Source organism: Coenobita brevimanus, chromosome 58, assembly GCF_032717465.1.
Source record: "Coenobita brevimanus isolate Jiangsu-jjx chromosome 58, ASM3271746v2, whole genome shotgun sequence".
NCBI classification, from domain to species: Eukaryota; Metazoa; Arthropoda; class Malacostraca; order Decapoda; family Coenobitidae; genus Coenobita; species Coenobita brevimanus.
In genome coordinates, this window is record NC_137011.1 from 29,269,642 (window position 1) to 29,297,585 (window position 27,944).

At 43.5% G+C, this 27,944-nt stretch overlaps 1 protein-coding gene and 1 pseudogene across 1 annotated transcript; one reads left to right on the forward strand and one right to left on the reverse strand.

The window, feature by feature from the left end:
* The first annotated feature begins 5,113 nt into the window (after positions 1 to 5,113).
* EMC4 (ER membrane protein complex subunit 4) lies at positions 5,114 to 27,672 on the forward strand. The gene is made up of 4 exons (XM_080274554.1): positions 5,114 to 5,254; positions 14,874 to 15,085; positions 18,639 to 18,794; positions 26,850 to 27,672. Exons 2-4 carry the CDS (start codon positions 14,882 to 14,884, stop codon positions 27,006 to 27,008), a joined length of 519 nt encoding a protein of 172 aa, XP_080130680.1. The 5' UTR covers positions 5,114 to 5,254; positions 14,874 to 14,881; the 3' UTR covers positions 27,009 to 27,672.
* LOC145402772 (5S ribosomal RNA) lies at positions 11,380 to 11,498 on the reverse strand (annotated as a pseudogene).
* Positions 27,673 to 27,944: the final 272 nt, after the last annotated feature.

Here is a 27,944-nt window from a genome sequence, read left to right on the forward strand (position 1 = left end):
TTTATGCCAGACTCGATCGAAAGCCTTTGAGATGTCAAGTGCAATGGCAAAGCTTTCGCCAAAGTCCCGAAAGGAGGATGACCAGGAGTCTGAAAGGTAGGTGAGAAGATCGCCAGTGGAGCGTCCCTGACGGAACCCATACTGACGATCGGAAAGAAGGTTGTGATAGGAAAGATGCCTTAAAATTTTTCTATTAAGAAGTGACTCGAAAACTTTTGAAATACAGGACGTTAAAGCAATTGGACGATAGTTGGAGGGTTGGGAGTGGTCACCCTTCTTTGGGACTGGCTGAATGAGAGCAAACTTCCAGCAAGAAGGAAAGGTACAAGTTGACAGACAAAGGCGAAAGAGTTTGCCTAGGCAGGGTGTAAGCACAGAAGCACAGTTCTTGAGAACAACAGGAGGGACCCCATCAGGCCCATATGCCTTGTTAGTACTGAGGCCAGTGATGGCAGAAAATACATCAACTGAAGAAATTTTAATGTCAGCCATGAGGAAGTCAGAGGGGGGAAGAGATGGAGGAACAGCACCGGAATCGTCTAAGGTGGAATTGGAGGAGAAAGTCTGTGCGAAGAGATCTGCTTTATCAGTAGAAGAAATAGCTACAGAACCATCAGAGTAGAAAAGAGGAGGGAAGGATGATGAGGTAAAGTTGTTAGAAAGATTTTTGGCAAGGTGCCAGAAGGAGCGGGAAGAATTCGAGTTGGAGAGTTGAGAGCATTTAGTATGGATGAAATTATTTTTAGTAGAGCGAAGAACAGACTTAGCACGATTCCGGGCAGAAACGTAAAGATGATGTGATTCAGGGGTGGGTTGGCTCCAGTACCTTTTGTAGGCCTTCTCCTTGTTGTGGACAGCATTAGAACAAGCGTGATTAAACCAAGGCTTTCTTGCGTTAGTCAAAGGATATGAGAAAGGAATGTATGCTTCCATGCCAGAGAGAATAACCTCCATAATGCGCAAGGCACACTCAGATGGCTCACGGCCATGGAAGCAATAATCATTCCAGGGAAAATCAAAGAAGTACTGCCTGAGGGCCTCCCAGTTCACAGCTCCAAAATGCCACAGACGACGTTTCCCTGGAAGGTCCACAGGCCGTACCGGAGTGATAGGACAGGTTAAGGTAATAAGGTTGTGATCGGAGGAGCCCAACGGAGAGAAAAGATTAACAGAGTAAGCAGAAGGATTAGTTGTGAGGAAGAGGTCAAGTATGTTGGAGCTCTCTTCAAGGCGGTCAGGGATACGGGTAGGGTGCTGTACAAGCTGCTCTAGGTCATTAAGGATAGAAAAGATGTAGGCTTGTTCACCAGGTGGATCCGTGAAAGGAGAGGAGAGCCAAAGGTGGTGGTGAACATTGAAATCTCCAAGAATGGAGATTTCAGAGAAAGGAGAAATGGGAAGGAGGGGTCTGGGGGCTGGGGGATTGGCTGAGGGGGGAATCAAGGGAGGGGAAGGTGAGGGGAGTGGGGGGGCCCTGCATGTGCACATGAGTTGGGGGGAAGGGGGAGGGGAATCCGGTAGATTCTGGATTTGGAGCTGCCGCTTGTGGCAGTCAATAATCGCGCGTAGCTTCTGCATGAGATCCAATCCCAGGTATCCATCGTATGTGCAACAGGTGGAGTCAAACACAATAAATTTGTGTTGGGTGGAGACTCGTTGGTGGGTGTCAGCGTGTAGGGCCCAGGTTTCCTCACGGATGGGTAGGTGGCCATCTCCTGTGTCCACGAGATGAGCTGACATAGGGAAAAGCTGGCCAAAAGCCAACATGTTACAGGAGAAGAAATGATTGTAGAGGCAGGATCTGGCTGCTTCCATGTCGACCAGTAGCCTCGCTTTTACCCTGTTCAGTCTCATCTTGTCATAGACTGGAGGGCGGTATTTTTGAGAGGCGGACCCCGCCACCATGGGGAAATGAGGGGGCAGCCCTAAAAATCCAGCTGCTGCTGGGTCTTGTCCTCCTCTGGTTCTGCTTCCCCAGGGTCAGTATCCTCTGTGGGTGCGGCATCATCCTTGAGGCCCTCGTTATCAAGGTAGGAGACTTTTCGCCATCCTTGGATGGCTGGTCTCCGTCTGACAGCTTTTAATTGCTCTCTGTTGTTGTGGATTGGACATTGTTGGTTGCAAGCGGTAAATTCCCATGGGTTGATGAAAATTAGGTTTTGGTTTTCCTTGGGGTTGGGACACTTGCTGGTGGGGGGTATGCCCTGGGTAGGCTGGGCATTGGTGTGGGGTTGGTGTGGGCCGAGGGTGGCCGAGGTCTGTTGGGGAGCATCGATCTCCAAGTAGGGAATTTACTGACTGCATTGATTTGTTGATGGGTGGAGTGGGAGGTTAGGAGGCGCTGTATGAGCTGGAGGGCTTAATCTAGGTCTCCTGTAGGGTCGTGTATAGTAAAATGTTCTTTGACCATGGTGGGGAGGACCCATAGTAGCGTGTTGAATGTGTGTTGCTCCCGGGTTAGCACATACGTTTCTGGGTATGCGGCGATGAGTCGCCTGGCCTGGATGAGTGTGTCATCCAGGTTTCCATCATAAGTTAAACTGTCGAGTTGTGAGAGTGCCACAACTCTTCCTAGTGATGGCATGATAGCCTGTATCACAATTTTGGTAAAGTTTGCCCATGTTAACTCTGGGACAACTTTGGGTGCGATGCTCGCTGCTGCTTTGCCCAGGAGGGGTAGGGTGACTGCAGTTTGTGGTTAATCGTCCTCAAACCCTATGTCCACCAGCAGTTTAATTATAGATAGGTATGTGTGTATGTCATATTGTTCTTGGTCGAATTTGGGTAACTGTACATGCGATTTCGTCGCCTTTTTTGCTGTTGTCCCATTTTGCTCCTCCCAGTATTGTGCCTGGGTCAAGAACCACCGCTGGCCAACAGTGTTATGCTAGGTGTTTTAAGGTCGACTTCTCGTCCCTAAAGCACCTGACCATTGAGCCGGGGTCCTCTTTCTAGACCGGAGCTAAAATACACAGCGAGAAGAGCAAGACACAAAAACGCTAGGCAACAACCTTACACGTATATTATCCAAGTCACAACCTTTATACAATACAAATGAGAATGGCACACAATACACCATTTATAATTATTTGGGCTGGATAGTCTATAGGGTCCTGACTGGTTAATGAGTATCACGCAAGATACTGGGCGGACACTGTATAGCACAGGATATTTACTATATATAATGGGTTGGTTAGGTTGAAGTATCAGTCTGTGTCTTGTTAGGTACATCACAGTGACCCAGGTACTAATGTAACACTGTCTTATGCTTGGGCACAAGAATTATACCATAGTCACTTTTAGGAGCAGTCACTGTTACACTGAGCAGGGCGAGGGACTCTGGTTGAGTTACGGGGACTGGGTGAGTCCTAGATGTCGGCCAGGTGTTGGTGGGTCCTTGTCAGGTGTCCCTTCACTCGAGGCCCACAGGACAACCCTCAGTGGTGATATCGTCAGTCAGGGGCTATGGTCGGGTGTGGAGAGGGGCCCTTTACTCGAGGGGCCTGCCTAAGTGGTCTGGTCCTCTGGGCTGGAACCAAACAGGCTGAGCAGGCGCTCTTGCCTGCACCTACTCTGGGGAGAGGGTTGCCTGGAGTCGGAGAGAGCACACCCTGGGGTAGTGGGGGTGCCACGGGGAGTCTGGTGTCTGCGCTCTCCCTTCCACTGAGCTGCCGTCAGGGTAGGACTGCGGCATCGCCTCTGGCAGGAGTCCGTCGGGGGGTCGTCGTCCTCGGGCACTGGCTGAATGGTACATGCTCCCAGAGGCAGCACGGGGCTGTGCCACACTGTCTCCAGGCCGAGGGGATCCTTCTGAAGGCTGCCTTGGGGGAGGAGAGCATGGGGAGGGCAGCTAGAGGCCGTTCCTCTCCTGCAGGCTGGAGGCCGTCACCGGTGCCCTGCAGGGGGAGTGATGTGCAGGCGAGGTGCGGGCAGAGACCGTCATATGCCTGCTGGTGCATGCGGAGGCCGTCACCGGTGTCTTACTCCCGTGGTCAGCTACAGCAGGAGAGGGGACGTACCTGGTTTTCCCCAGACATGGTTGGAGGCCGTTGCTGGTTCCTGTAGGAGGGGAGGGGAGAAGAGCAGCATCCGAGTGGCTGGAGGCAGTCTCTGGTTAGGAGCAGCTGAGGTTGTCTCTTTCTGTGTGAGCAGCTGAGGTTGTCTCTTTCTGTGTGAGCAGCTGAGGCTGTCTCTTTTTGTGTGAGCGGCGGAGGCTGTCTCCTTCTTACAGTATGAGCGGATGAGACCGTGACAGGGGTGCTGCTCGGGACTGAAGGTTTAGTCCCACCCCGAACCTGTCGAGGGCTAGTCCGGTTGGGAGGTAGTTCTCCCTGATTGAAATCTTCCCCCTGGGTCTGTTGCGGGCAATACCGGGGCGTGGCTGTAGGGGACGTATGTCCCTCTAGCCGGGACGACCCTAGCTCCTTACCAGCCCCTCCATAGTCTCCTCCTAGGATTGGGATCGCGACGTCTCGGTGGTGGCTTGCCACGACGGGTATTTCAGTCAGGAACACAACATCGTCTGCCTTGACCGTCCCAAGATGGCGGCCGCGCAGAAGCATCGAAAGTAGTGTCATGCGCACTAAGCTCTATAGTAGTAATGCGGCATCTAGGCATATTTATGAGTGCCTCTTCCCTCCCGAGAGAGAGAGAGAGAGAGAATAACCGCCTTTCTTCCCACAACTAAACTTCTTTTAAAGAGGGAATTTTCCAAAATTTTCACAATTTTTGATTATATATATATATATATATATATATATATATATATATATATATATATATAATGTGTGTGTGTGTGTGTGTGTGTATTTATTTATGATTTACCTACTTACCGAAAAAAAAAAATACTATCCGAATAGCTATATTCACGAATATGTGATGAGATAGTAGAGGTTTCGGTTCGTATGTCATAATACTCTTCGTCTTTTGATTTGATGAGGATAAAGACTCAACAAATTATATCTTCGTCACATTAACTGAGGTCTTACTAAAGTTATATAAGCACTGATGAACCTCAGTGAAATAACAAACATATGCTTTAGTCGGCTACAGAACGGCAAAACAAACATCTACGAAATATCCACTTCAAGGCTCTCCACTCAGCTGACGTGCAGTACACAAGGCTGGGCTGTCTTATTTTTTCTGCACTGTGGTTATCTCCTTACCCACAACCGAGGAAAGAACTCCAGTGATTGTATGAGTGATTTTGTTGTGCAATAGACACTCTACACATCCAAAAGTGAAAGTTCAAAAGGTTAATATTGCTACCATAGGTTTACCACATGCAATTTTGCGTTCAGTTTTTCCCTTTCGTACAAGCACTGAATTTCTCGTACTCAGCGTAGTTTTCCAACGTTTTTGTCAATGAGTTTTAAGCTGGTTTTGACCGTCAGCTTATTGGGAGATCATTCGTGTGTGCATTATTTCCCTCTGCACACCTTCCCAAGAAACTCGTGTCAGATCATAGTTTCAGTATAAGCTGTTAATTGTATGGAATGGTTGACATAATCCCAACTATGCCAAGTTTAATTTAGACCAGACCATAGCATTTTTCAGTCCTAGCCATCAAAGAGCTTAATCAAATTCGTCCATAAGCACTGCAGCATAAGTAATTTATGTTAAACCAAACCACCACTGGCAAGTCTGTAGGTCAGTTAAAATTTATTGTAGTATTTTTCATTTGCAGCCAAAGTATACAGAAGAAACTTTTTCTTTAACATTACCTCAGCCATTAATTTTCTCAATCTGTGTTTTTCTGAATGGTTTTTATGTATTTTGAATGTTGTGTTGCGTATATACTCTGTGTATACCGGTACTCTGTTTTGCCATTTTCTTCCCACTGTCCCCACCATCACCATGGCAGATTGAAGTTTCCGACAAAAATTGACACCCCCAAAATCAACGCACGTGAAAAAAATAAGAAAGAACAGTTATGTAAGTGGGTGGTGCAATGGCCCCTCAGATCCCCCCCCCCCATAACTGCCAGTAACTATTCAGACCACCATTAAGCCTAACCTTGAAAGCCACTGATACTTTTCATGCAGTTACCCTCTAGGACTTGACATAATTTCAGGACAAATGTAACACCACCCAAAACGATGCATTTACAAAGGAAATGCCATAGAGAAGACCCCCCCCCCCTAATTTGATGGGAAAATGCCTTAGAACACACTGAATACTGTGGGTTGATGTGATTAGTTGAAAAATACTAAGAAAGTTCCTCAGTGATTACCAGTAAATTTATTGGTTGCACATGTTAAGTTCCAGAGGTTCTGCAGTTGTATAATACTAAAATAATAAGTTTTTTTAGATATACAGTAGAACAAAGATTTATGAGGAATAATTACGCATTACTGTGCAACATGTTAGGAAGTAGAAATTTCATTTTCATAGCATGAAATTGTGTGGTTTAAGCTTTATCTTACCATGACCCAGCATTTTGATAAAATTGTGTTTTTACTTTTATACAGTATTTTTTTACCATTTGACCCAAAAATTTATCACAAATCACTTGTTTGTGAACCCCACAATAAAAATTTTGTGACCTATTTCAAATTTTGTGTTAGTTTTGAAGCACAGTATCAGTGATGCACCCCCAACAGTTTACACAATTATTTATGATTAGGATTCTGAAGGGTTCCAGAGGACTGGAAATCAGGTATAATTGTTCCTCTGTACAAAGGAAAAGGGGAGAGAGAAGTATGTGGTAACCATAGGGGTATTTGCCTTCTTAGTGTGACTGGTAAAATATATGGTAGAATACTCATTGATAGGGTTAGGCATATGACAGAGGAGCTAGTTGGAGAAGAACAAGGGGGATTTAGGAAGGGAAAAGGGTGTGTAGATCAGATATTTGTTCTAAGATGTTTAGTGGAGAAGTATCTAGAGAAGGGAAGGAAAGTGTACGCTGCCTTCATGGACTTGGAGAAAGCTTATGACAGAATAGATAGGAAAGGTATGTGGAAGGTATTAAGAATATATGGAGTGGAGGGGAAATTGTTGAGTGCTGTGAAGAGTATGTACGAGGGAGCTAGGGCTACGGTGCGAGTGGATGGTGAGCTGAGTGAGTTCTTTGATCTCAATGTGGGACTGAAACAGGGGTGCGTAATGTCTCCATGGCTGTTTAATATATATATGGATGGGGTCGTAAAGGAGGTACAAGGTAGGGCAGTGGATGTGGGGGTGGCCCTAATGAATGAGGGTGAGTTTTGGAAGCTTCCGGTGTTGCTATTTGCTGATGATACAGTATTGTTGAGTGAAGATGAATGGGAGTTGCAAGGTTTGGTGAATGAATTTGGGACAGTGTGTAGGAGGAGGAAGCTGAAAGTTAATGTAAACAAAAGTAAAGTTATGGTGTTTGAGAGGAATGAAGTCACAGAGTGTGCAGTGAGGTTGGATGGTGAGGATATGGAGAATGTGAGTGCATTCAAGTACTTGGGTAGTGTGATGAGTAAGGATGGAACTTTGGGGGATGAAGTACGTGAAAGGGTACAGCAGGGAAGGAAGGTTGTTGGCACACTGAAAGCAGTGATGAGAAATAGGGAGGTGAGTATGGAAGTTAAGAAGTCACTGCATGATGGTATTGTGATCCCTACCCTGACGTATGGAAGCGAGGCGTGGACCTTGCAAGAGGGGAACAAGTCAAGAGTGAGAGCAGTGGAAATGAGTTACTTGAGAGGAGCATGTGGAGTGACATGGAGGGACAGGTTGACGAATGAAGAAGTGAAGGAACGTTGTGGGGTAGATGTGGATGTGGTTGAAAAGATTAGGAGAAATACACTGAGGTGGTTTGGACATGTGGAGAGGATGGAGAATGAAAGACTGACTAAGAGGGTGTATGTAGGTGAGGTGGAGGGAGGGAGAGGGAGGGGTAGACCGAGGATGAGGTGGAGGGATGGAGTTGAGAGGTATATGAGGGAGGGGGGGGTGAGTTGGGGGGAGGGGAGTCAAATGGTGGGTGACAGAGTGACTTGGAGGCGTTTTGTCTGCGGCCACCCTTTGCGGGATTAGGGCGTCGGGCTATAGATAGATAGATAGATAGATAGGATTCTGAACTTCTTTCAGTAAAATGTCTAAAGAACTACAGATTAGTCTTGTAACCATGAAAGTTAGTTATAGCAAGCCAACAGTCAGTCACACTGAGCACACAGCTGGGGCATCTTTAGTCTGTGTGCTGCAACCTTAGATCATAAAATGCAGTGTAAGCTGATAATTTTTTTAAATAATTTTCGAAGAACTGTATGTGACAAAGATAAGAATGTGTTCTTCTATCACTGCTGACTGCACTCAAATGTGGGATGCATGCCAACTGTATTTGATAATCATAAGCATTCTATAAGTGTTTCGTTGTTTCGTATTTAAAGGCTCCAACATGCTTGCATGTGTCGGCGTTGGTCACCTAATGGCGGCTCTCCACGCTGCACGATCCATTGCAGCCTCCCTGTTCAGTCCCTTAACCCTAAGGTCACACTTAATGACCTCGTCCCATGTCTTTCTCGGTCTACCCCTCATAACCCCACCCCCAATATTAACACTTCTCACCTTCCTCACCCAACTATCATCCCCCATCCTCTCCACATGTCCAAACCACCTCAATCTACCTCTCCTCATCACAACACCAATACACTCCAGTCCCATCCTACCTCTCAACTCTTCCATTGTAAACCCAGCCCCTCCAGGCCTTGGACGCAGGGACGCACTGCACATCCACCTAATCATTGTCATTTCTGTACGTCTGAGCCGGCGAATGTCTTCCTCCTTCACTGCCCAGGTCTCACTGCCATACAGCATTACACTCCTAACACACGCTGCATACAAAGACCCTTTAGCACGTAGGGAGAGCCCCCTCAATGTCAGGAGAGGCAAGAGCTCCCTGAACTTCTTCCAACCACTTCTCACCCTCGCCACAGAGCTAGCTCCAGCCCCACCTCCAGCACACAACATGTCTTCTAAATAACAAAACTCTTCCACACACTCAAGAGATTCACCAGCAAGTTCAATTCTTTCACGTCTGACGATCTCCACCTGCTCACCCCGGCACGCCGTACACATAAAATCAGCATTATCTCGCAGTCTACCTCTGATACCACTACATCTCTTATGCACCCATTTATCACACACACCGCACAAGATGGAATTACTTCCCACGCCCTTGTGGCAAACTGCACATGGCCACTCTCCCTCGTCTTTGACAGTACCGCCACCAACCCTAGATATCATCACTTTTGTTTTATCTGCATTTACCCTTAAACCCTTTTGCCCCATACCATCTCTCCACTTCCTAAACCTTTCCTCCGCCTCCCTTTCATTCTCTGCAATCAACACCAAATCATCAGCATACAACAACTCCCACGGGAGTCCGTTTCTAAAGTCACGTGAAAGGGCTTCAAGTACCATGATAAACAACATGGGACTCAAGACTGACCCCTGATGCACACCAACATTCACGGAAAACTCATCACTCAAATCTCCATTCACTCTCACCTGGGTGTGAGCACCCACATACATGGCCATAACCACCCTAACCAGCCACTCCTCCAAGCCAAGCTTTCTCATTGCCCACTTCACCACCTCTGTAGGGACTCTGTCAAAGGCCTTTTCCAAATCAACAAAAACAAAATAAAGATCCCTTCTCCTACCAATATATTTTTCCTGAAGCTGTCGAACAATGAATATGGCATCAGTGGTCCCCCTACCTGGCATAAACCCAAACTGCATCTCATCAATATTCACTCTTTCTCTAATCATACCTTCTAAAACTCTCTCCATTACCTTCATTATCTGATCTAAAAGCTTTATACCTCTATAATTTCCTCTTTCCAGGGCATCACCCTTCCCTTTATACACATTTACAATTACACTCTTCAGCCAATCATCTGGGACAACACACTCATAAATAATCCTGTTTATCAGGTCAGTGACTAAACTCACCCCTATATCGCCTGAGGCCTTCAACATTTCGGCAGTCAACCCAGACACACCTGCTGCCTTCCCCACCCTCATCCTGCCTATTGCCTCACTCACAGTAGCAGTATCAATCAAAGGCCAAGGGCCAGACACTGGATCTGCTGGCTCCAAACCTTCCCTGTCCCAGTCAAACTCCTCATTCAACAACCGGTTATAATGCTCTCTCCATGCATCATTAATATCCTCACTGTTCACCACTACCCTTCCTTCATCATTCTTCACACACTGCTCACCTATGATATCCCGATTATCCCTCTTCACCTGACCTGCCACCCTAAATATATTTTTCCTTTCCCCATGATTTAGGTTATCAAGTAATTGTCTCTGTGACTCAGACTTTGCCCTGTATACCTCTCTCCTAGCCCTACGCTTGGCAGCCAAATATTCCTCTTTGCTACCACCCTTCTTCCATTCCCGGAAAAGCCTTCTTTTCTCCTTAATTGCAGCTTCTACACCCTCATCCCACCACCAAGTTACTTTATGTCTTGGTGGTCCTCTTGTCCAGCCGCATGTAACATCAGTAACTCTCAAGAAATTGTTCTTGAGGGCTCTGTACTGTTCATTAACGCCTCTGTCTACAGCTCCCTGTTCAGCCACCACTCTCCTCAACTCGCTATAGAAGGCATCCCTTACTACTTGGTTTTTCAGCTTCCATATTTTCCTCCTAGGTACATAAGTCCTCTTTTTCATCATTTGTTCTTTAAGCACCATATCACAAATCAATAGTTTGTGCTGCTGCACACACTCCTCACTTCCTATAACTTTAACATCCCTCACTAACCTCCTATCGGCCCTCCTAACCAGAAAATAATCTATCTGACTGCTATTTCCCCCAGACTCATACGTAATTATCCTACTGTCTCTTTTCCTAAAATATGTGTTGCACACAATCATGTCCGTTGCCTCCCCAAACTCGAGTATCCTTTCCCCTTCTGCATTCCTTAGACGATATGCACATCCCCCATGCACTCCTTCATAACCTTGGGCTGCTTCACCTACATGACCATTTAAGTCCCCTCCCAAAATCACTATCTCATCATCCCACATACCACCCACTACACGTATTAAATCATCCCAAAATCTATCTTTCTCTGATTCATCCAATCCTGCCTGTGGAGCATATGCCGATATAATCACAGCTATCTTTCTTCCCAACAGAATTTTCACAACCAATATCCTATCGCTTACTCTCAAAACATTCATAACATATTCCACCCATTTCTCCGCAACCATCGCACCAACACCTCCATATCCGTGGCCATAAAAAAATTGGCTACCGTAACATTCATTCATTCATTCATTGCCAGACGCCATGTATCCCAAACGGGGTGGCCAAGTGCTCAGAGTTAATTGTTTTACAGGGAGGGGCACTAATCCTCCACCAACCCCACTTGACACGTAGGGAGAACGTTTTGGCAACAGCATCTGGTGTTCCCAGGCGATCACCCATCCAAGTACTAACCAGACCCAATGTTGCTTAACTTCGCTGATCGGACGGGAAGCGGTGTTCTCAACGTGGTATGGCAACATTCCACTTTGTGATATAAGGTTTAATCATATGGCCTTGACTTTAAAATTTTTAACACGAGAGTAACTCATTTGGTCAATTTTTACACGTTTCCCTCATCCTATTTTTTCATCCAGCCTGAGTGTTTCCTGTTGATTTTGGTGTGATTCGATCGATTTTGACCTTCGTTTCTGTCGCAAGTCACTAGTTTTTGTCAAATGCCACTAGCGACTTCCGGTGGAAAGTACTGGCCCAAATCAACTAAAATCACACCAAAAACAACAAAAAACACTCAGGTTGGATGCCTGTTATCACGTGAAACGTCCTCTTTTTATAGCTAAAGGAAAATACCCTGTTAAATTTTTGTTCCCGGTATTTACACTGAATTCCCAAAGTTTAAAGTTTTATTTTTCTGAGGGATTGTAGTGTTTGTCGTTTGAACAGAATCATTTGTCGAAAATATTATTTTTGAGGTCCTTCCCCCTCCCCCCAAGAATACTGGAGGACCTGTGGGAAACCGGGGTTTTGGGTGGGGGAAACACGCAAAAGGGAGTGATTTCCTACTGGAACTGTTACCAAAATCAAATGAAAAACACTAAAATCCTTTGGAAAAAAATAATTTTAGGCTTCTTAGGGAGTTCGTGTTTCCTAACTGGGGGGCTTCGCCACCCAGACCTCCCAGCCCTGGCCATGCTTCTTAACTGGGGGGCAAAGCCCCCCAGATCCCCCCTGATACTAACCAAATCCCAGTTAACCTAACCTAACTGAGTGTAAGTACGAAATAATGGCTTTACCTACGGTAGCATAAATTGACCGTTCATGTTTCCTAACTAGGGGGCTTCGCCCCCCAGACCCCCCATGACATTAACCAAACCTCATCTAACCTAACCTAACCAGGTGTAAATAAGAAATAATGCCTTTACCTAGCAGTTTACAGTTCCTCGTCTTCATCTGAAGAGCCGTCTGTAGTTGTAATGGCAACTGGTGACGGGCGACAACGCAACACTTTCTGATCCTCACGTAAAATGAGACTTTTGCCTTGATTTGGGTACTATGTTCCTGTTAATGGTAAAATACCATGCGATTGCACAAAGGCTACAGTTTTATTTTCTTGCTGGTAGAACTGTGAAATAGCAGTGAAGTAATAAATTTTGCAGACTTCCTAGTCCATGGTTGGAGACGAACCGACTTTCAAATCTTGCAGGTCCTAATGTGGGGCGTTTGAAATCCTACTTTGTGATTGGTTGAATCATGTGCTACGCATGCGCTTTGTTCACCCACCAACAAACACAACTGTGCGACCATGGCAGGGAAAATCTGTATCTCCTATAGAAAATAATAACAATGTAAATTGCATAACTCATCAATGGTTGATTTAAGACGGAAGTGTCATAGAAGAGAAAAGGTGTAGAATTGCGTAAAGTATAAGGTGAGTTAATTGAAAATGTTAATGAAAAGTCGAAAATCGCATGAGGTATACTGGTACATGTAAAGTTAGGTCTTCCGGGACTAACTTTCAAATATGAGCGGACGCAGCGTGCGCTCATCGGTGATTGTGATTGGCGGAAGTAAGTCTCGTGTAACTCGTTTATTATCAATTTACGAGAGAAATGTCATAGAAGGAAAGATTCTTAGAATGACCAAATCTACTAGAAAACGTAAACAAAAAGTCAAAAATCAGTTGAGGGAAACGTGTAAAATTTGACAACTCATTTCAAGGGCTCCGTTTGTGATTTGAAGAGCAAGAGACCACAAAACACCACTGAAAAACCAAAGCCCATTGCCGCTAATTGATGAAATGCAAGGAAGCACTCCATGCAGACACAAAATAAGATCCTTCCCTGTCTTGATCATTGTACAGTAATTTGCAGAAGAATTACTTTTAGAAGATTGTTGTCCTAGAAGTGCCAAAGTAGCCTTATGATTCCATTTATTATTTTCTTGTGAATCTGCTATTATAATAAATTACTGTATAATAAAGTATGGGAAAAGTGATACAGTATTTGAAAACACATCTCAGACTTAAAACAAGGACTGCATCAGGTTTATTAGATTGTCCCTTTCTTTTTCTTTTTTCTTTTTTTTCCTACTTGCAGACAAATGAGGAAATGAAGGAACATTGTGCTTTTGATGTGGATGTGTTGGAAGGCATTAGAAGCACACCCGAAAGCACTAATTTCTCCCCCCATAGTAGGTGGAGTCACTGCCAGTGAGCAACCAGGCAGTCGAACACCCCACACCCATCACTCCTATCCCAACCCTAGTGTAAGCGTTGTTGGATAGATGTGGAACAGCCATAGCTGATAATGTTACAATGTGTCATGATTGTTTTTATAGACATTCAGAACCAGTTGGGGTTAAGTATATAAAGGTATTTAATGTGTAATATTGTGCTGTTATCCACAACATAAACCTGTGTTAACGAAAAACAACTATATGTCCTTGTAACACAAGGTCCAACTTACAGTGCATGTCACATAACAGCTTACAACAGGATGAAACAGTTGTCAGGTTTACCGAAGTATTGTATGTTACCGGTATTTGTTGGTGCTTAATACAGAGGTGTATAATAATATTCATATGATCAATACCTGACTGATTATTTCATCATTATCTTAGTTTATGTTGGCAAAGGGCAGGGGTGGGGGACGTGAGGGTAAGACAGACGTTTGATGGAGACAGGAACCCAGAGAAGGGTGGTGGAGATGGGAGTGAGAATGGATGTGAAACGACATATCTTTCAACAAATGTTGTTCACTATGTTGTTATTATTGGTAACATTATAATATACCGTAGTACGGTACGTAAGTAGGCCTACTTAGGTAATAACTCATGATACATTGTAGGTCGTCTTTCATTTTTGTGCCATTCTCATATGTTATGGATAACAGCACAATATTACACATTAAATGCCTTTATATACTTTAACCGCATTGGTTCTGAGTGTCTATAAAAACAGTCATGACACATTGTAATATCACCAGCTTTAGCTGTTCCACATTTATCCAACAATGATTGCACTTGGGTTGGGGTAGGGATGGTGTGTGTTGGGTGTTCGATAGCCTGGTCGCTCACTGGCCGCGACTCCGGCTACTGGGGGGGGGGGGAGAAATGAGTGCTTTTGGGTGTACATATAGTCAGTATGGACATCCTGACTTTCCCCTCAAGTGGGAAAAGAAGTCTAAATGGACACCCTCACTTTCTCCTTGGGTGGGAAAAGAGGTCTGAATGGACATCCGCACTGTCTCCTTGGGTGGGAAAAGAGGTCTGAAAGGACACCCTCACTGTCTCCTTGGGTGAGAAAAGAGATCTGAATGGACATCCTCACTGTCTCCCTAGGTGGGAAAAGAGGTCTGAATGATGGTGAAATAATACATATGTTTTTTGTGATTCACTGCAGCTGTAGTCATGGCTAACCGTTCTATTGGGCACCGACGGAAATGGGCGTTGGATTTAGCAGGACGTCGTGGTGAGAGGGGTGGTGACAATCTACCAGCACCACCGGGTTACCGCAGTTCCTTCAGTCAGGTCCATGCCGAGGCCACACGACAGGGTGATCCTAACCTGGTTATCAAGAAAGCCTGGGATACTGCACTCAGTCCCCTTAAATCAGTAAGTACAACAGAAATGTTATTTGAGTTAACGGAGAGGGACCTGTTATATGGTGAGAGACAGACAAATGAGGAAATGAAGGAGTGTTGTATTGTGATAAAAAGTTTTAGGAGAAATATCTTGAAATGGATTGACCATGTGGAGAGAATGGACAATGAAATTGACTAGAAGAGTGTGCCAGTATGTGAATATTGTGGAGAGGGGGAGGGGAGACTGTGGATGAAAGGGAGGAATTGGGTAAAGAGGTACCAGTATATGATCAAAGGAGTTGTAAGTTGGAGAAAGGGCAGTCTGATGGCAGAGGATCGGATAACATGGAGACCATTTGTTTATGGCCATTGTCAGCAAGTGGAAGCCATTTAGAGGTGCTATATTTTGTGGACTGCAGTTACCTCTGTGTTAATGTAGTATGCACCGTAAGTCCTTTAACCCGCCCCGTCCCGACGACGTATGGGTACGTCACCACGATTTGCATTTGCCAGTCCCGGCGACGTACCAGTACGTCGTGCAATTGCAAAGTACCTAATTTGCACAATTTTCAGTTTTCGCACATGATTTTTCGTATGTATACACGGGACACCTTCCTCTATTCCTGTACAAGATACCAAGCAGGGACAATGCCTTACACTGCATAACCTCCCCCCTCCCCCCCTCATGCCATTGTCTTGGCAAAGGACCTGTTACCAGTGACCTGGCTAGTAAAGTTATTCAGGGCCAGAGTGATTCCCCAATCGATGACAATGTGGAGGACAATGTTTACATAGCATTAGAAGAAGAAACAGCCAGAAATAATGATCAGGTAGTGTGGCAAAAATAGGTCAGGTATGGTGATTAGTTAGTGAGTGAAACAATGCTTATAATGCCTTTATTACTGCTTGAAAACCAATATACTGTCATACTACATATACATTCGTACCAAGTAAATAAATAAATACCGTTTATGAGTGGATAAAATAGTTACCCTCCCATAGAACTCGTTTTCTTTGGTGCCAGCATGTTAGAAAACCCACTCAGGTAAGGAGGAACTCCTACCTGGAATGGGCACTTTAAACCTCAGGTGAGCGATTTCTCTATGAATTTTCGATGTTTCTCACCAAAAGCGAAGGTTTTAGCCAAAAAAAAAAAAATCGAAAATACCTCGGGACTGGGGGATGTCGGAGGTGCGGAAAACCTCGGGACGTGACGGGTTAATGATTGCATGTAATATTAAAAATACAGCTGTGGTCATCTACCATGAGCCCAACATCTGGAAGCATGGTACTATCATCACTATCCTCAAAACCCAACAAAGACCCCACATTACCTTCCTCACACTGCCCCGCATCCCTTCCTGAGTTTTTTTTTTTTTTTTTTTTCCCCTTTCCTCAGATTTCCCACGATTAAGGTACAGTATGTGAAGTAAATTGCAAAAGGACAAAAATCTCTGTCTGATTAAAATGAATGAGCTTCCGTCCAGCATCCTCAGTAGTTCAGTATAGTACAAGCAGGCCTACATGTATACCTTGAGTAACGTTGTTTAAAGTTAATTAAGCTACTGACGAATCTACATATTTTCTTCACATAAGGTTATCTTTCATTAATTGTAAAGTTGTTTTGAAGTCAGAAATGAGTGTTATCAAAGTTTTTGCTCATCTGTCATGAACAGAAGCATACAGTACATAATATGATTTGTTTAACTTAAAGCAGCATTTTGCCTGCACACATTCAAAGTGCATGTTCTCACTGACAAAGGAAGCTCCCTGGCACCTCTCCCTAACCAGTTTATCTACTTGTATCAGATATCACATTTCTTTATATCTCTTACAACTACATTACTTTATTCAGCCTAGGACAGACCATTAATAATGAAAGAATTAATGAATGCTTTGTCTAACCCATATTGTTGGGAAAAATAACACTAATGATGAATAAAATTGAAGTTAATGTTAAAAACAAAACAAAAATCCAGTGATCAATAAAATTGTTTGAACTTAGCACGAATGAACTGTAAAATGCATCACTAGATTGAACAGGTTATTCCTGCACATGGCGAACTATGGTCTGACAAATCTAAACTGGTGCCTAGGGTGTGGCACGACCCTCTGTACAGTGTTGCTGTGTTACCCAAACCCGCGATGTGAAACGGCTGTTATATATGTAAAAGGCGTCACAAATGAGATAAACACATACGAATACAATGTTAATGTATGTATTATAATATATGAAAACAGTAAACTTATTATGCATAAAATATTTATACCGCAATACAGAAACGTGGCATACATATTTTACAGTGTTGCCAAAAAAAAAAAGTGTAGTAACTATTATTTGCTTTTACCATATTTCTGGGGTGGGTAATAATGTCACAATTATGATTATATGATAATGTGCAGGAATATAAGTAAAAATATGCCAAATTCTTAGTATAAAAAAAATATTATATTAAACCCTCGTGAGCAGCAACACTCACACCTACCCAGTCTAACCCGGTCAGAGCTTCTTGGTTCACTTTCCTTTGTGTCCTTGACTCAGACAGGATGGCAGCTCACCCAGCCCCCAATAATAAATATTTTTAAATATAATTAGATATAATAAAAAATAAAGAAATGAAAGCATAAGTTTATAACAGTCACTCATAAAAGAAGCAAAATTCCCCAGGGTGATGCACACCTCCCCCTAAAAGAGAGAGAGGGGGGAGGGGGGCATCGCACATATGGAAAACGTGGCAACACTGTACAAAGCTTCGTACCCCACCCTATCCGCCAGTTCAGATTTGTCAGACCATAATATCATCTTGTATGCTGTTTGTGCATTACATGTCAGTATTAAAAAAGGTATCAGTAACTACAAAGTAGAATGCTAATGTGTTGTTTGCAAACCAAGTTGCTAAAAAAAAAAAAAAAAGTGTTAGAAGACCTCTTAGAGAATACAGGCCCTAAACTTTTAAGTGTGGATGTACTGTTGCTGTTTTTTACAGTACTGGTGTTGTATTGGTTTAGTTGGTGGCAGCAATCATCCACTCCCTTGAGGTAGTGCTGCCTACTTCTTCCTTCACTTTTATAATTCTATTTCTGTGTCTGCTCTCCTCCCTTCGTGTTTCTCCCATCCTTCCTGTATCTTTTTATTACTCTTCTTTCCACATCAAGTAGCTCTGCATTGAGTGACAAACCTAATGGTTTCCTGTAACCCAAAAATACTGTACTTTTACAATGCTGGCTTGTAACCTTATAACCAGTTGACAAGTGATGTTGAGTCTACTGTGGTGTCCTTGTTAACTGAGTTGAGAGACAAATGCGGTGTCCATCCAGGGATCAAGCCTTCAAACTCTTCCCCGAACCTTGCTGTGGTGAGGCACAGTCCACCTCAAGGGAACATTGGTTCACTGCGCTGAACGGCCTTGCAGGGGCGGTTGCTTGCCAGTGGTTGTGTCCGCGTGGCCAGACAGACCAGAGTTTTTCAACAGCAACAACATCAATGGTGTACATTGAAGATGATATCTGTGATTTTAATACTGTATAATCAGTTACTTGTACAAGTGTTGTGTGCAGGTGATTAACACTAATCTATGCTACAGGTGCCAATGAACTTGTTCCTGATGTTCATGGCAGGGAGCAGCATCAGCATCTTTCCAATTATGATGGTTGGCATGATGTTACTCAGACCAATTAAGGCGCTGTGGGCCACTAATGCAACTTTTAAAGCCATTGAAGGCAACCATGCTGGCCTACAGGTAAGTTATGTCATCATTTGTGGAGAGAGACAGGCTAAGTGGTGTGAGAAATTATTATGGTATCATTTGCTTACTTAGAGGAAGGAGAGTGGAAGACCAGGGATAGTGTGGAGGATGGAGGTAGAGATATACAAGTATATGAGAGAGTGGTATGAGGTGGAGGGAGGGTTGCCAGATGGCCAAGGCCAGGGCAGCTTGGAGGTACAGTACCGGTAGTTTGTTTATGATAACCCTGACCATGATTAAGGCATCTTATTATAAACTGATAGATAGACTAACATACAACTTTCCTACCATCTCAAATACTAGGGTGATAGATAATAGTGCCAGTTTTCTATTTTAACTTAGTTTTTACAGTCATCACCTAATGCACGGGTAATTGGTTCTGGAACAATCCCGTGCCATAGAAATAACTAAACTAATGGGAAAAATGGAATTTGGTTCTGGACATTTTCCCAAAGTCCCCCTTCTCACCCCTTTTTTTCCCCATTTGCCCCCACTTTACACTGGCACACAATCAAGCAATCAGTCAGTGCATATATTACACTTAACAACAGGCACAAAAAACAGGAGGGTGATTGGCCTTGTGTCTTCTTGGCCATAATACAGTCATTTGTAAAACTGGTATGAACTGGTTAGTGACAAAGCACCTGTCTCTGAGCTAAGATGATATATAATGCCTCCTATCATCATCATATATATAAGAATGATTATTAATGTGTTAAATGTGAGTTTTGTTGACACTTGAGCATACAAACTTTATCAAGTAAACTTCTTCAGTCAGTGATGGACCAGGTAGCCTCTGCCATCATTAATGTGTTGGTCAGTCAGCTGATCAGCTGACTGACCAAAACATTAATGATGGCAGAGGCTACCTGGTCCATCACTGATTGAAGAAGTTTACTTGATAAAGTTTGTATGCTCAAGTGTCAACAAAACTCACATTTAACACATTAATAATCATTCTTATATACTTGATGATGATGATGGGAGGCATTATACATCATCTTAGCTCAGAGACCGGTGCTTCGTCACTAACCAGTTCATACTGGTTTTATGAACAAATCTATAAACTAGTCACAATACCCAAAGAATCTTTAATGTTTCATTACTTAAGACAATGAATTTGATGAAGTTTAACCTCTCCATAAGAGAGAAAAAAGTCCACAGTTCGAGCACTTGTAGTATGGAGCTGAAGTGGTCGCCATCTTCTTTGTTTACAAACAGGGGAGTGCGCTGAATGCCAGGGAAATTTGCCCGGGCATTTCAGACCTTGCCGTGCCACCGTGCCATAGGTATTTTATGCGTGTGGTTCATTTTTTTTTTGGTTCTTGCACCTTGCCGTGTCATAGAAAACCGTGGCATGGAAGTCCGTGCCGTAGGCGACTTGTCTGTAGTCTAGTACAGTGGTCAGTGTGGATTCCTCAAATGCCATAGGCAAGACTGCATTTGTTCAGCCCTTTAGTGTCCCATCAGGAGAATAGGTTCATGGAACTACCCAGTCTGGACATTTAAGATGATAGTGACTTGACACTTGCTTTGGTGACATTATGTGAGCAGTAAACCCCAACCATCCTGCAGCTCTAAACTTGTCTGGGCCACATTTGATTGTAATACCTTAACCCACTTCATTAGAATTGACAGAAAGGAGGAACTGTAGTCATTGAACACCTGCCAGAATAAAGTAGATGCTGGATTTGGAATTGATCAGATTTTGAAACAGAGACTGAAAGAGACTTTATCCTCACTGGCAGTCTGTAGAATGAATAAATTCAGCTACACCAAAATAAATGAAGGGCCCACAGATTGGTAAAATTTCAGGTAGCATTAGACTGTAGAAGAGAAGGATAGACTGATCCATAGGAAATAGCTAAATATTCACACTTGTAAAGGAAAAGGCACCTTATATTGGTTTGCAAATTCAGAACAATACTGTCAGCTAGTGGATGAAGCAGAGGAATCATAGACCAAACAAACATTTATCAGAAAACTGTGTGAAATCACAGAGAAAGTAGAGGCAAAAAAATTTCTTGAATACTATTCCTTTAATAAACTTTTCTGATTTGTTGTGTAAAACATTATATAACATGGTACTGTAATCAGGTAATAATAGTTCTGACATATTCAGTCCAGTATTATCCCATCGGGACCTTAGAGGGCCTGTACAAAGCTACTGATTACAGACATTGAAGCAAAGAGTGACCAGTTGCTTATCCTTTAGTTGCATTACATGAGCAAGAAATCTCCATCCCCCCCCCCCTCCCCTACAGTAGAAGTAAGCCCTTATGGGCCACTTTCAGTAGGAGTACTGTAACTCACTAGACAATCATGCATTTAAAAATTATATGAGGGCAACAAGGCTAAAGCGGTAAATCAGTACAGAGCACAAAGGTCCACCTTTATCTCCCTGTGTGCATCAGAGAACTGTGTGATAATGGAGAAAGTACCCAGGCATCAGAATTAAAAGAAAACCATCAAGTATAATAGTGAAGAAATGTGATATGTCCAGCTTACATTTGAAACTTTGAGGAAGAGAACAAGGTTGAAATCTATGAAGCTGACTTTTCAGTAAAACAAAATGCTGTATTTGTTCCAAGATACCCGAGGTTATCACTAGTAAAATATAAATGAAGTGATGCATGATATTTTAAATTATGATTGTGGTAGTGTTTCATTTTCATGTATTCCCTTTTCCCTTAAACCCCTCCATTCCCCCCTGATACTTTTAACTTTGTGCTCTAAGGACATTGCCCCTGGAGTAATTGTCCAGTAATTGTAACACAACACATATATCATGTTACACTTTGTGTTGTCCTCCTTCACACTGTGGACCTTCATTCTTTTTTCAGCTTATTCCCGATATGCAGTACTAGTCAAAATTACGCAGCGCCTTCCGCCAGGCGCACAATACTTATGGCCAAAAAAGAATCACCCATTTTGGGGGGTAAAAATTGAGCCACAAGTTTGTGCCGCGAGCATGATGTCACGGTAGCCTGAGGCCTTCCGACACGCTGGTTGGTTCCCGCCTCAGTTGCCCATGGGCTGCCTGAGAGAGAGGAGCTCTGCCGCGTCTCCCTCTGAAATTGCGCCATTTTTTACCGAGTGTCCCGCAGTGTTTTGGCTTTTGCCACTTTGTTATGGCACCTACTTGTGAACTATCGAGTGAAATCATATCCCAGATCATTGCTCTAAAGGAGGCAGGCCACCAGACAAAGGAAATTAGTAAATTTGTTGGTGTGGCACGATCGACAGTGCGTCGTTGGTGTGTGCAGTTTCGAGTGGAAAACAGTGGTGAAATTCCCACAAAGAAGCCGTGGTCTGGTGGGCCTAGGAAAACTTCCCCAAGGTCTGTTAATGTTTTAAAACGTGCAGTGAAGTTTAATCCTCGTGTGAGTGCAAGAAAAATAAAGGAAAGCAACCCGGAAGTGTTTGGTGAGGTGTCTGTGAGAACTGTGTCTCGTAGGGTTCATGAACTTGGTTACACAAGTCACAGGTCTGTGAAGAAGCCTCTTCTCACAAAGAACCAGAGACTTCGTAGACTTGCCTTTGCTAATAATATCTCCACTGGGGTGAGGAGCAATGGTTGTCAGTGTTGTGGTCTGATGAGGCAATGTTTAGTGTAACCTGTAACAGAGGAGCACGTGTATACTGACGCAAAGGTAGTGACCCATTTGACCCACGGTATGTAGAAAGCACAGTTAAACATCCTGATTCACTCATGGTATGGGCTTGTTTTTTGGGGCCAGGTTTGGGGAAGCTTGTTGTGCTTCCAAAGAACGTTAGAATGAATCAGGATGTTTACCTGGAGCTTCTGTGTGATCATTTACCAGACTCCTTCGAGCTAACAGGTGCACGAGTGTTTCAGCAGGACGGTGCACCTGCTCACAATGCCAAATCAGTCACCAAATGGCTTCATGACTGTGAGGTCTCATTCATGAAAGACTGGCCCGGAAATAGCCCAGACCTCAACCCAATTGAAAACCTCTGGTACCTCGTAAAGAAGAGTCTCCAAGGGAAGGACATGAGCTCTCTGCCTAAGCTGGAAGCTGCAATTCGTGACTCCTGGGAGAAAATACCCCTCCAGCACCTCAAGAGCCTCGCCTTTTCACTTCCAAGACGTCTCAGGTCCGTGAAGAAGCGTAAAGGATACCCTACAAAGCACTAAAGGTAAATAAAATGCATTACTTATATGTTCTTCCAATGTTGAAAGGTTTGTTTCGTAGTAGGGATTCAGGGCGCTTCATACTTCTGACGAGTACAGTACTGTATATCTCACTGACAATTTATGACAATACTACAGCACTGCATCCTTTCCATTTTGCTTCTTTATGACTAGCACTGTGGACTGACCAACAGGTGATGGCTAAGGACTGAACAAGAGACTTGGTCCTAATTGCAGTGTGGAATGTATGTGTTGTGATTCAGTGAATAATGAGCTGAAAGAGAGAGATTGTCCAGGTGCTAGAGGATGCAAATGTGGATTTATGTGGAATAACTGAGACAAAATGGAGAGGTGAGACTGTGAGATAATGAGAATATGGAATGGGTATGTGTGGGGGAGTACGTGGGAATGAGAGGGCAAAAGAAGGAGTTCGTATTGTTGTGTGCAAGGGATGGACGGAGAATATAAGGGAGTATGGATCCGTCGGCTCAAGGAGTGTCTGGGTAAGATTGAAAGTTGGACTACAAATGTGGGCGATTGTGTGTGTGTATGCGTCAACGCTAGATCGTGCATGTAAAGTGAAAGAGGAGTTCTGGACAAATGTGGAAGCATGCATGGAAAAGTTTGAAAGGAATCACAGAGTGCTTTTGATTAAAGATATGAATGGAAATGCAGAGAATGTGAAGATGGATGGAGTAGTTGGAGAGTGAGTTGTGCCTGCATAAGTGATGAGAATGGCAGTGCTCTAGTGGTCATTTGTGCAGGGAGGGGGTTGATGATAAGCAATGCCCTCTGTAGACGCAAAATAATCCACAGGTATACGTGGCACGTGCTGAGAATGGTGGGTGGTGAACTGAATAAATGGAAGGCTGTGATTGATTGTGTGTGTGTAGATGATAGAATGAGAAGGTGTGTAATGGATGCAAGAACATACAGATGTTGAAGGAGTGGACTTTCTTCCCACCACATGGTGGTTCAAATGAAATGGAGGAGTAGGAGAAGGGAAGGACAGAAGGAAGTAGTCCATACAAGGAGGATAGAAAGATTGCAAGAGAATGGGAAAAAGGGAGAATATAAGAGAGAAGTGGAGGAGTGCTTGGGTCAGCATGATTTGGAGCAGACGGGGGACGTGGAAGGTGTATGCAAGATATTCACAGAAGAAATCTGTGCAGCATGCGAGGTTGTGTGCGGGGTGAAGAGAAGACGAAAGGGGGTGCAAGGAACAGCATGGTGAAATGAAGAGGTGAGACAGGCTGTGGCACAGCAGAAGAAAGCATATAGTGAGTGAATGGAAAACATGGGCATGGAGGACGTTGAGAGACTGAAGAGAGAGTTATATGTAGAGAGCAAGAGAGAGGTGAAAAGATTAGTAAGAGAAAGTAAGAAGAGAATGGATGAGGAATTTGGAAGGAATTTGAGTGTAAACCAGAGGGAATGTAAGAAAAAGAGAATGGATGAGGAGTTTGGAAGGAATTTGAGTGTAAACTGGAGGGAACGTAAGAAAAAGAGAAGGGATGAGGAGTTTGAAAGAAATTTTAGTGTAAATTGGAGGGAATGTAAGAAGATGTTCAGGAAAGAGGTAAAGAAAGTTAGACTGGGTGATAAAGAAGTAAGTTGGAGTATGAGAGATAAAAATGGTTGATTGCTAGTGGAGAAGGGAGTAAAAGTAAGTAGATGGGGAAAACATTTTAAGGAATTGTTGAACAAAGAGAATGCAAGTAATGCTAGTATAAATGGCTGGGAGAAGGAGGGAGGAGAGAAGAGAGGAAGAAAGTAGGATGAAAGTAGTGGAAGCAATAAATAAAGTGAGAATGGGGAAAGCCCCAGGAACTGATGGAGTATATGTTGAAATGCTGAAGCATGGCAGAGATGTAGTAGTAGAATGGATATGGAAGATGTGCAGATTGGCCTGGGAGGAAGGTTGAGTCTCGGAGGATTGTAAGTCAGGTATAATTATTCCCCTGCCATCCACTTCCTTCTGCCAATGGGTGGCACTACACTGAGTGACAAGCCAAATGGTTTCCTGTGCACCAGAAAACCATTTTCTACACTGGGTGGTAACCATATAACCAAATTATGGCACCTGGTGGTTTAGTGAGTGATTAAAGCACTCCAGTTGGATTCAGACAGTGCTGGCATATTTCCAAGGGATGGTTAGGGTTTATTGCTCACGTAATGCCACTCAGGAATAAGTGAGGCTGGTCACTCTCATCTTAAATGTCAGGACAAACTTGCCTAGCCCCAGGCTCCGACGCTTCTCATGGGGCAGCTTAGGAGTGGATGATGGATGGACAAAGGAAAAGGGGAAAAAGAAGTGTGTGATAATCACAGGGACATTTGTCTTATTGTAACAGGAAAAGTATATGGTATGATACTTATTGACAGAGTTAAGGAAATAACAGAGGAATTAGTTGGCGAAGAACAGGGAAGTTTTAGGAAAGGAAAAGGTGGTTTAGATTAGATATCCATTCTTAGGTATTTAGTGAAAAAGTTTCTAGAGAAGGTAAAGAAGTTGTATGCAGCCTTCATGGATGTGGAGAAAGCATATGACAGGGTGGATAGACAAAGAATGTGAAAAGTATTAAGAATATATAGTGTAAATAGGAAGTTGTTCAGTGCCATGAAGAGTATGTATGAGGGTGCCAAGGCTGCAGTGCATGTGGATAGTGAAGTGAGTGAATTTTTCTGTTTGAATGTTGGATTGAAACAGGGATGTGTCATGTCCCCATGGTTGTTCAGTTTGTATTTGGATGGGAATATAAAAGAGGTACAAGGTAGGGCAGTGGATGTTGGAGCAACACTAATGAGAGGGCAGTGTTTGGAAACTCCCTGTACTGTTCTTTGCACATGATACTGTACTGTCAAATGAAGACGAAGGGGAACTGCAAGGCTTAGTGAATGGGTTTGGGAGAGTGTGTAAGAAATGGAGTCTAAAGGTGAATGTGGGGAAGAGTAAAGTTATGGTCTTCAAGAGAAATGAAGCCACTGAATGTACAGTGAGGCTGGATGAGGAGGAAATGGAAAATGTGAGTGCATTTAAGTAATTGGGTAGTGTAATAAGTAAGTTTAGAGGATGAAGTGCTTGAAAGAGTACAAGAGGGAAGAAAGGTTGCTGGTTCTCTGAAAGCAATGATAAGGAACGAGGAAGTGAGCATGGAAGTAAATAAGTTGCTGCATGACAGTATTGTCATACCAGCTCAAATGAATGGAAGCGAAGCTTGGACCTTGTTGGAAGGAAACAAGTCAAGAGTGAGAGTAGTGGAAATGAGTTATTTGAAAGGAGCATGTGGAGTTACTTGGAGACAAACTGACAAATTAGGAAGTGAAGGAGCAATGTGGCATGGATGTGGATATGATAGAAAGCATTACAAGTACATTGAGGTGGTTTGGCCATGTGGAGAGGATGGAGGGTTAGAAACTAACAAGGAGAGTGTGTGAGTAAGGTGGAGGGGGGGAGAGGGAGGGGGAGGCTGAGGATGAGATGGAGGGATGGAGTGGAGAGGTATATGGGAGAGAGGGGTGTAAGCTGGTGGGAGGGCAGTGAAATGACACTGGACAGGGTGACACGGAGGAGATTTGTTTGTGGCCACCCCTTATGGAAGTGAGGCGTCTGGCAATAGATTGATAGACCTGGATGAATGTAAAGCTACATGCAGAATGTTTTTGACCTATCAGGTGGGAGCCAGGATTCCAGGGGCTTGAATGGTGAGTGAATGGGAGTGTGACTCATTCTGGTGGGCAAATTTTGGTCAGTATCTCATTCTGTCAATTTTTTTGTTGCTCTGGACCCTACCTCACCCCTCCTTGGGTTTGGAGAGGAGATCTGGATGATGATGATTGAATGACAACTTTGGATAACCTTGCTTGCTTCCTAATAAAAGTGTAACTTGCAGAAAATGATCTACCTGTTGGGAAACCTGGTGAATGTCGGCTTGGCACTGTACAAGTGCCACAGTATGGGCATCCTTCCTACCCATGCCTCGGACTGGCTGGCGTTCCAGGAACCGGCAATTCAAATGGAATTCTCACATGGAGGTCTTACCTTTTCCTAGGCAACATTGATAATTGGACATAGTAGGCCTACACAGTAAGCCTTCCATTAATATCATCATATAATGGAGATGTATATATTTATTTTTGTCTTTCATCGACATGTTCACATGATCTGTAATTTTTCAGAAACCCTAAACATAAAATTTGTACAGAGGCTTCGTAATGAAGAAGCCCCTTCCTTGATGGAGGATGCACTGTACACAAGAACTAGAGACTCTGTAATGTAAGAGATGGAGTACCGGTACATTAGCTATGTATGAGTTCTGAGGCACACACCTCACACAGAAGTGATGTGTATCGGAAATTCAGCATGACTGTGTATAGATTGGGTAGAGTTGGTTACCTTCAGATGTCTAATTCACTTGTTAAGCAGTCATATGTTGTTTTCACTCCTTGAGGAGATGGATGGATCTTGATTTATAGAAGCATTTATAGTCTTTTGCTACTTCCATTTGTTCCCAGATTTTTTTTTTTTTTTTTTTTTTTTTTTTAATACAGTATTTCATTAACTTGTATGTAGTACAATAGTGTTATATGTTACAGTGTTCAGTGTTAATACTGTAGGTTTCTAGTCTTTTGTGTAATGATATTTGTATAACATGATCCTGGATACAATAGTTATCATGTGTATCTATTTTTACGAAGTATCTCTTCACCTATGCATAAAGGACTTGTTATTTTATTTAGTAGAGTATTTTTAAGATCCTTGAAACTCTCGTCTCTTCCGTCAGTTATTCCAGAACCAAAGTGGCTCATATATTGGTCAAGTTTTCCCTTTATATTATGCTACAGTAAAAGTCCTCTCATTCGGCATCTGGCCTTACTGTATTTCCAGTCTTTCGGTGGTTTTCATAAAGAGTCCCATTATGAAAGTTCTCTGCTCTTCTGGCACATATGCTGAGCTGATCAGCCAATTTGGCGCTGTTGGCGCTAGA

What these genes read in the sequence shown, in the direction of transcription:
- EMC4 (XM_080274554.1), top strand. Translation starts at nt 14,882, where the DNA reads ATGGCTAACCGTTCTATTGGGCACCGACGGAAATGGGCGTTGGATTTA. An exon ending in CACTCAGTCCCCTTAAATCA is followed by an intron (nt 15,086 to 18,638) that starts GTAAGTACAACA and finishes TCTATGCTACAG; the next exon opens with GTGCCAATGAACTTGTTCCT. An exon ending in GCAACCATGCTGGCCTACAG is followed by an intron (nt 18,795 to 26,849) that starts GTAAGTTATGTC and finishes TGTAACTTGCAG; the next exon opens with AAAATGATCTACCTGTTGGG.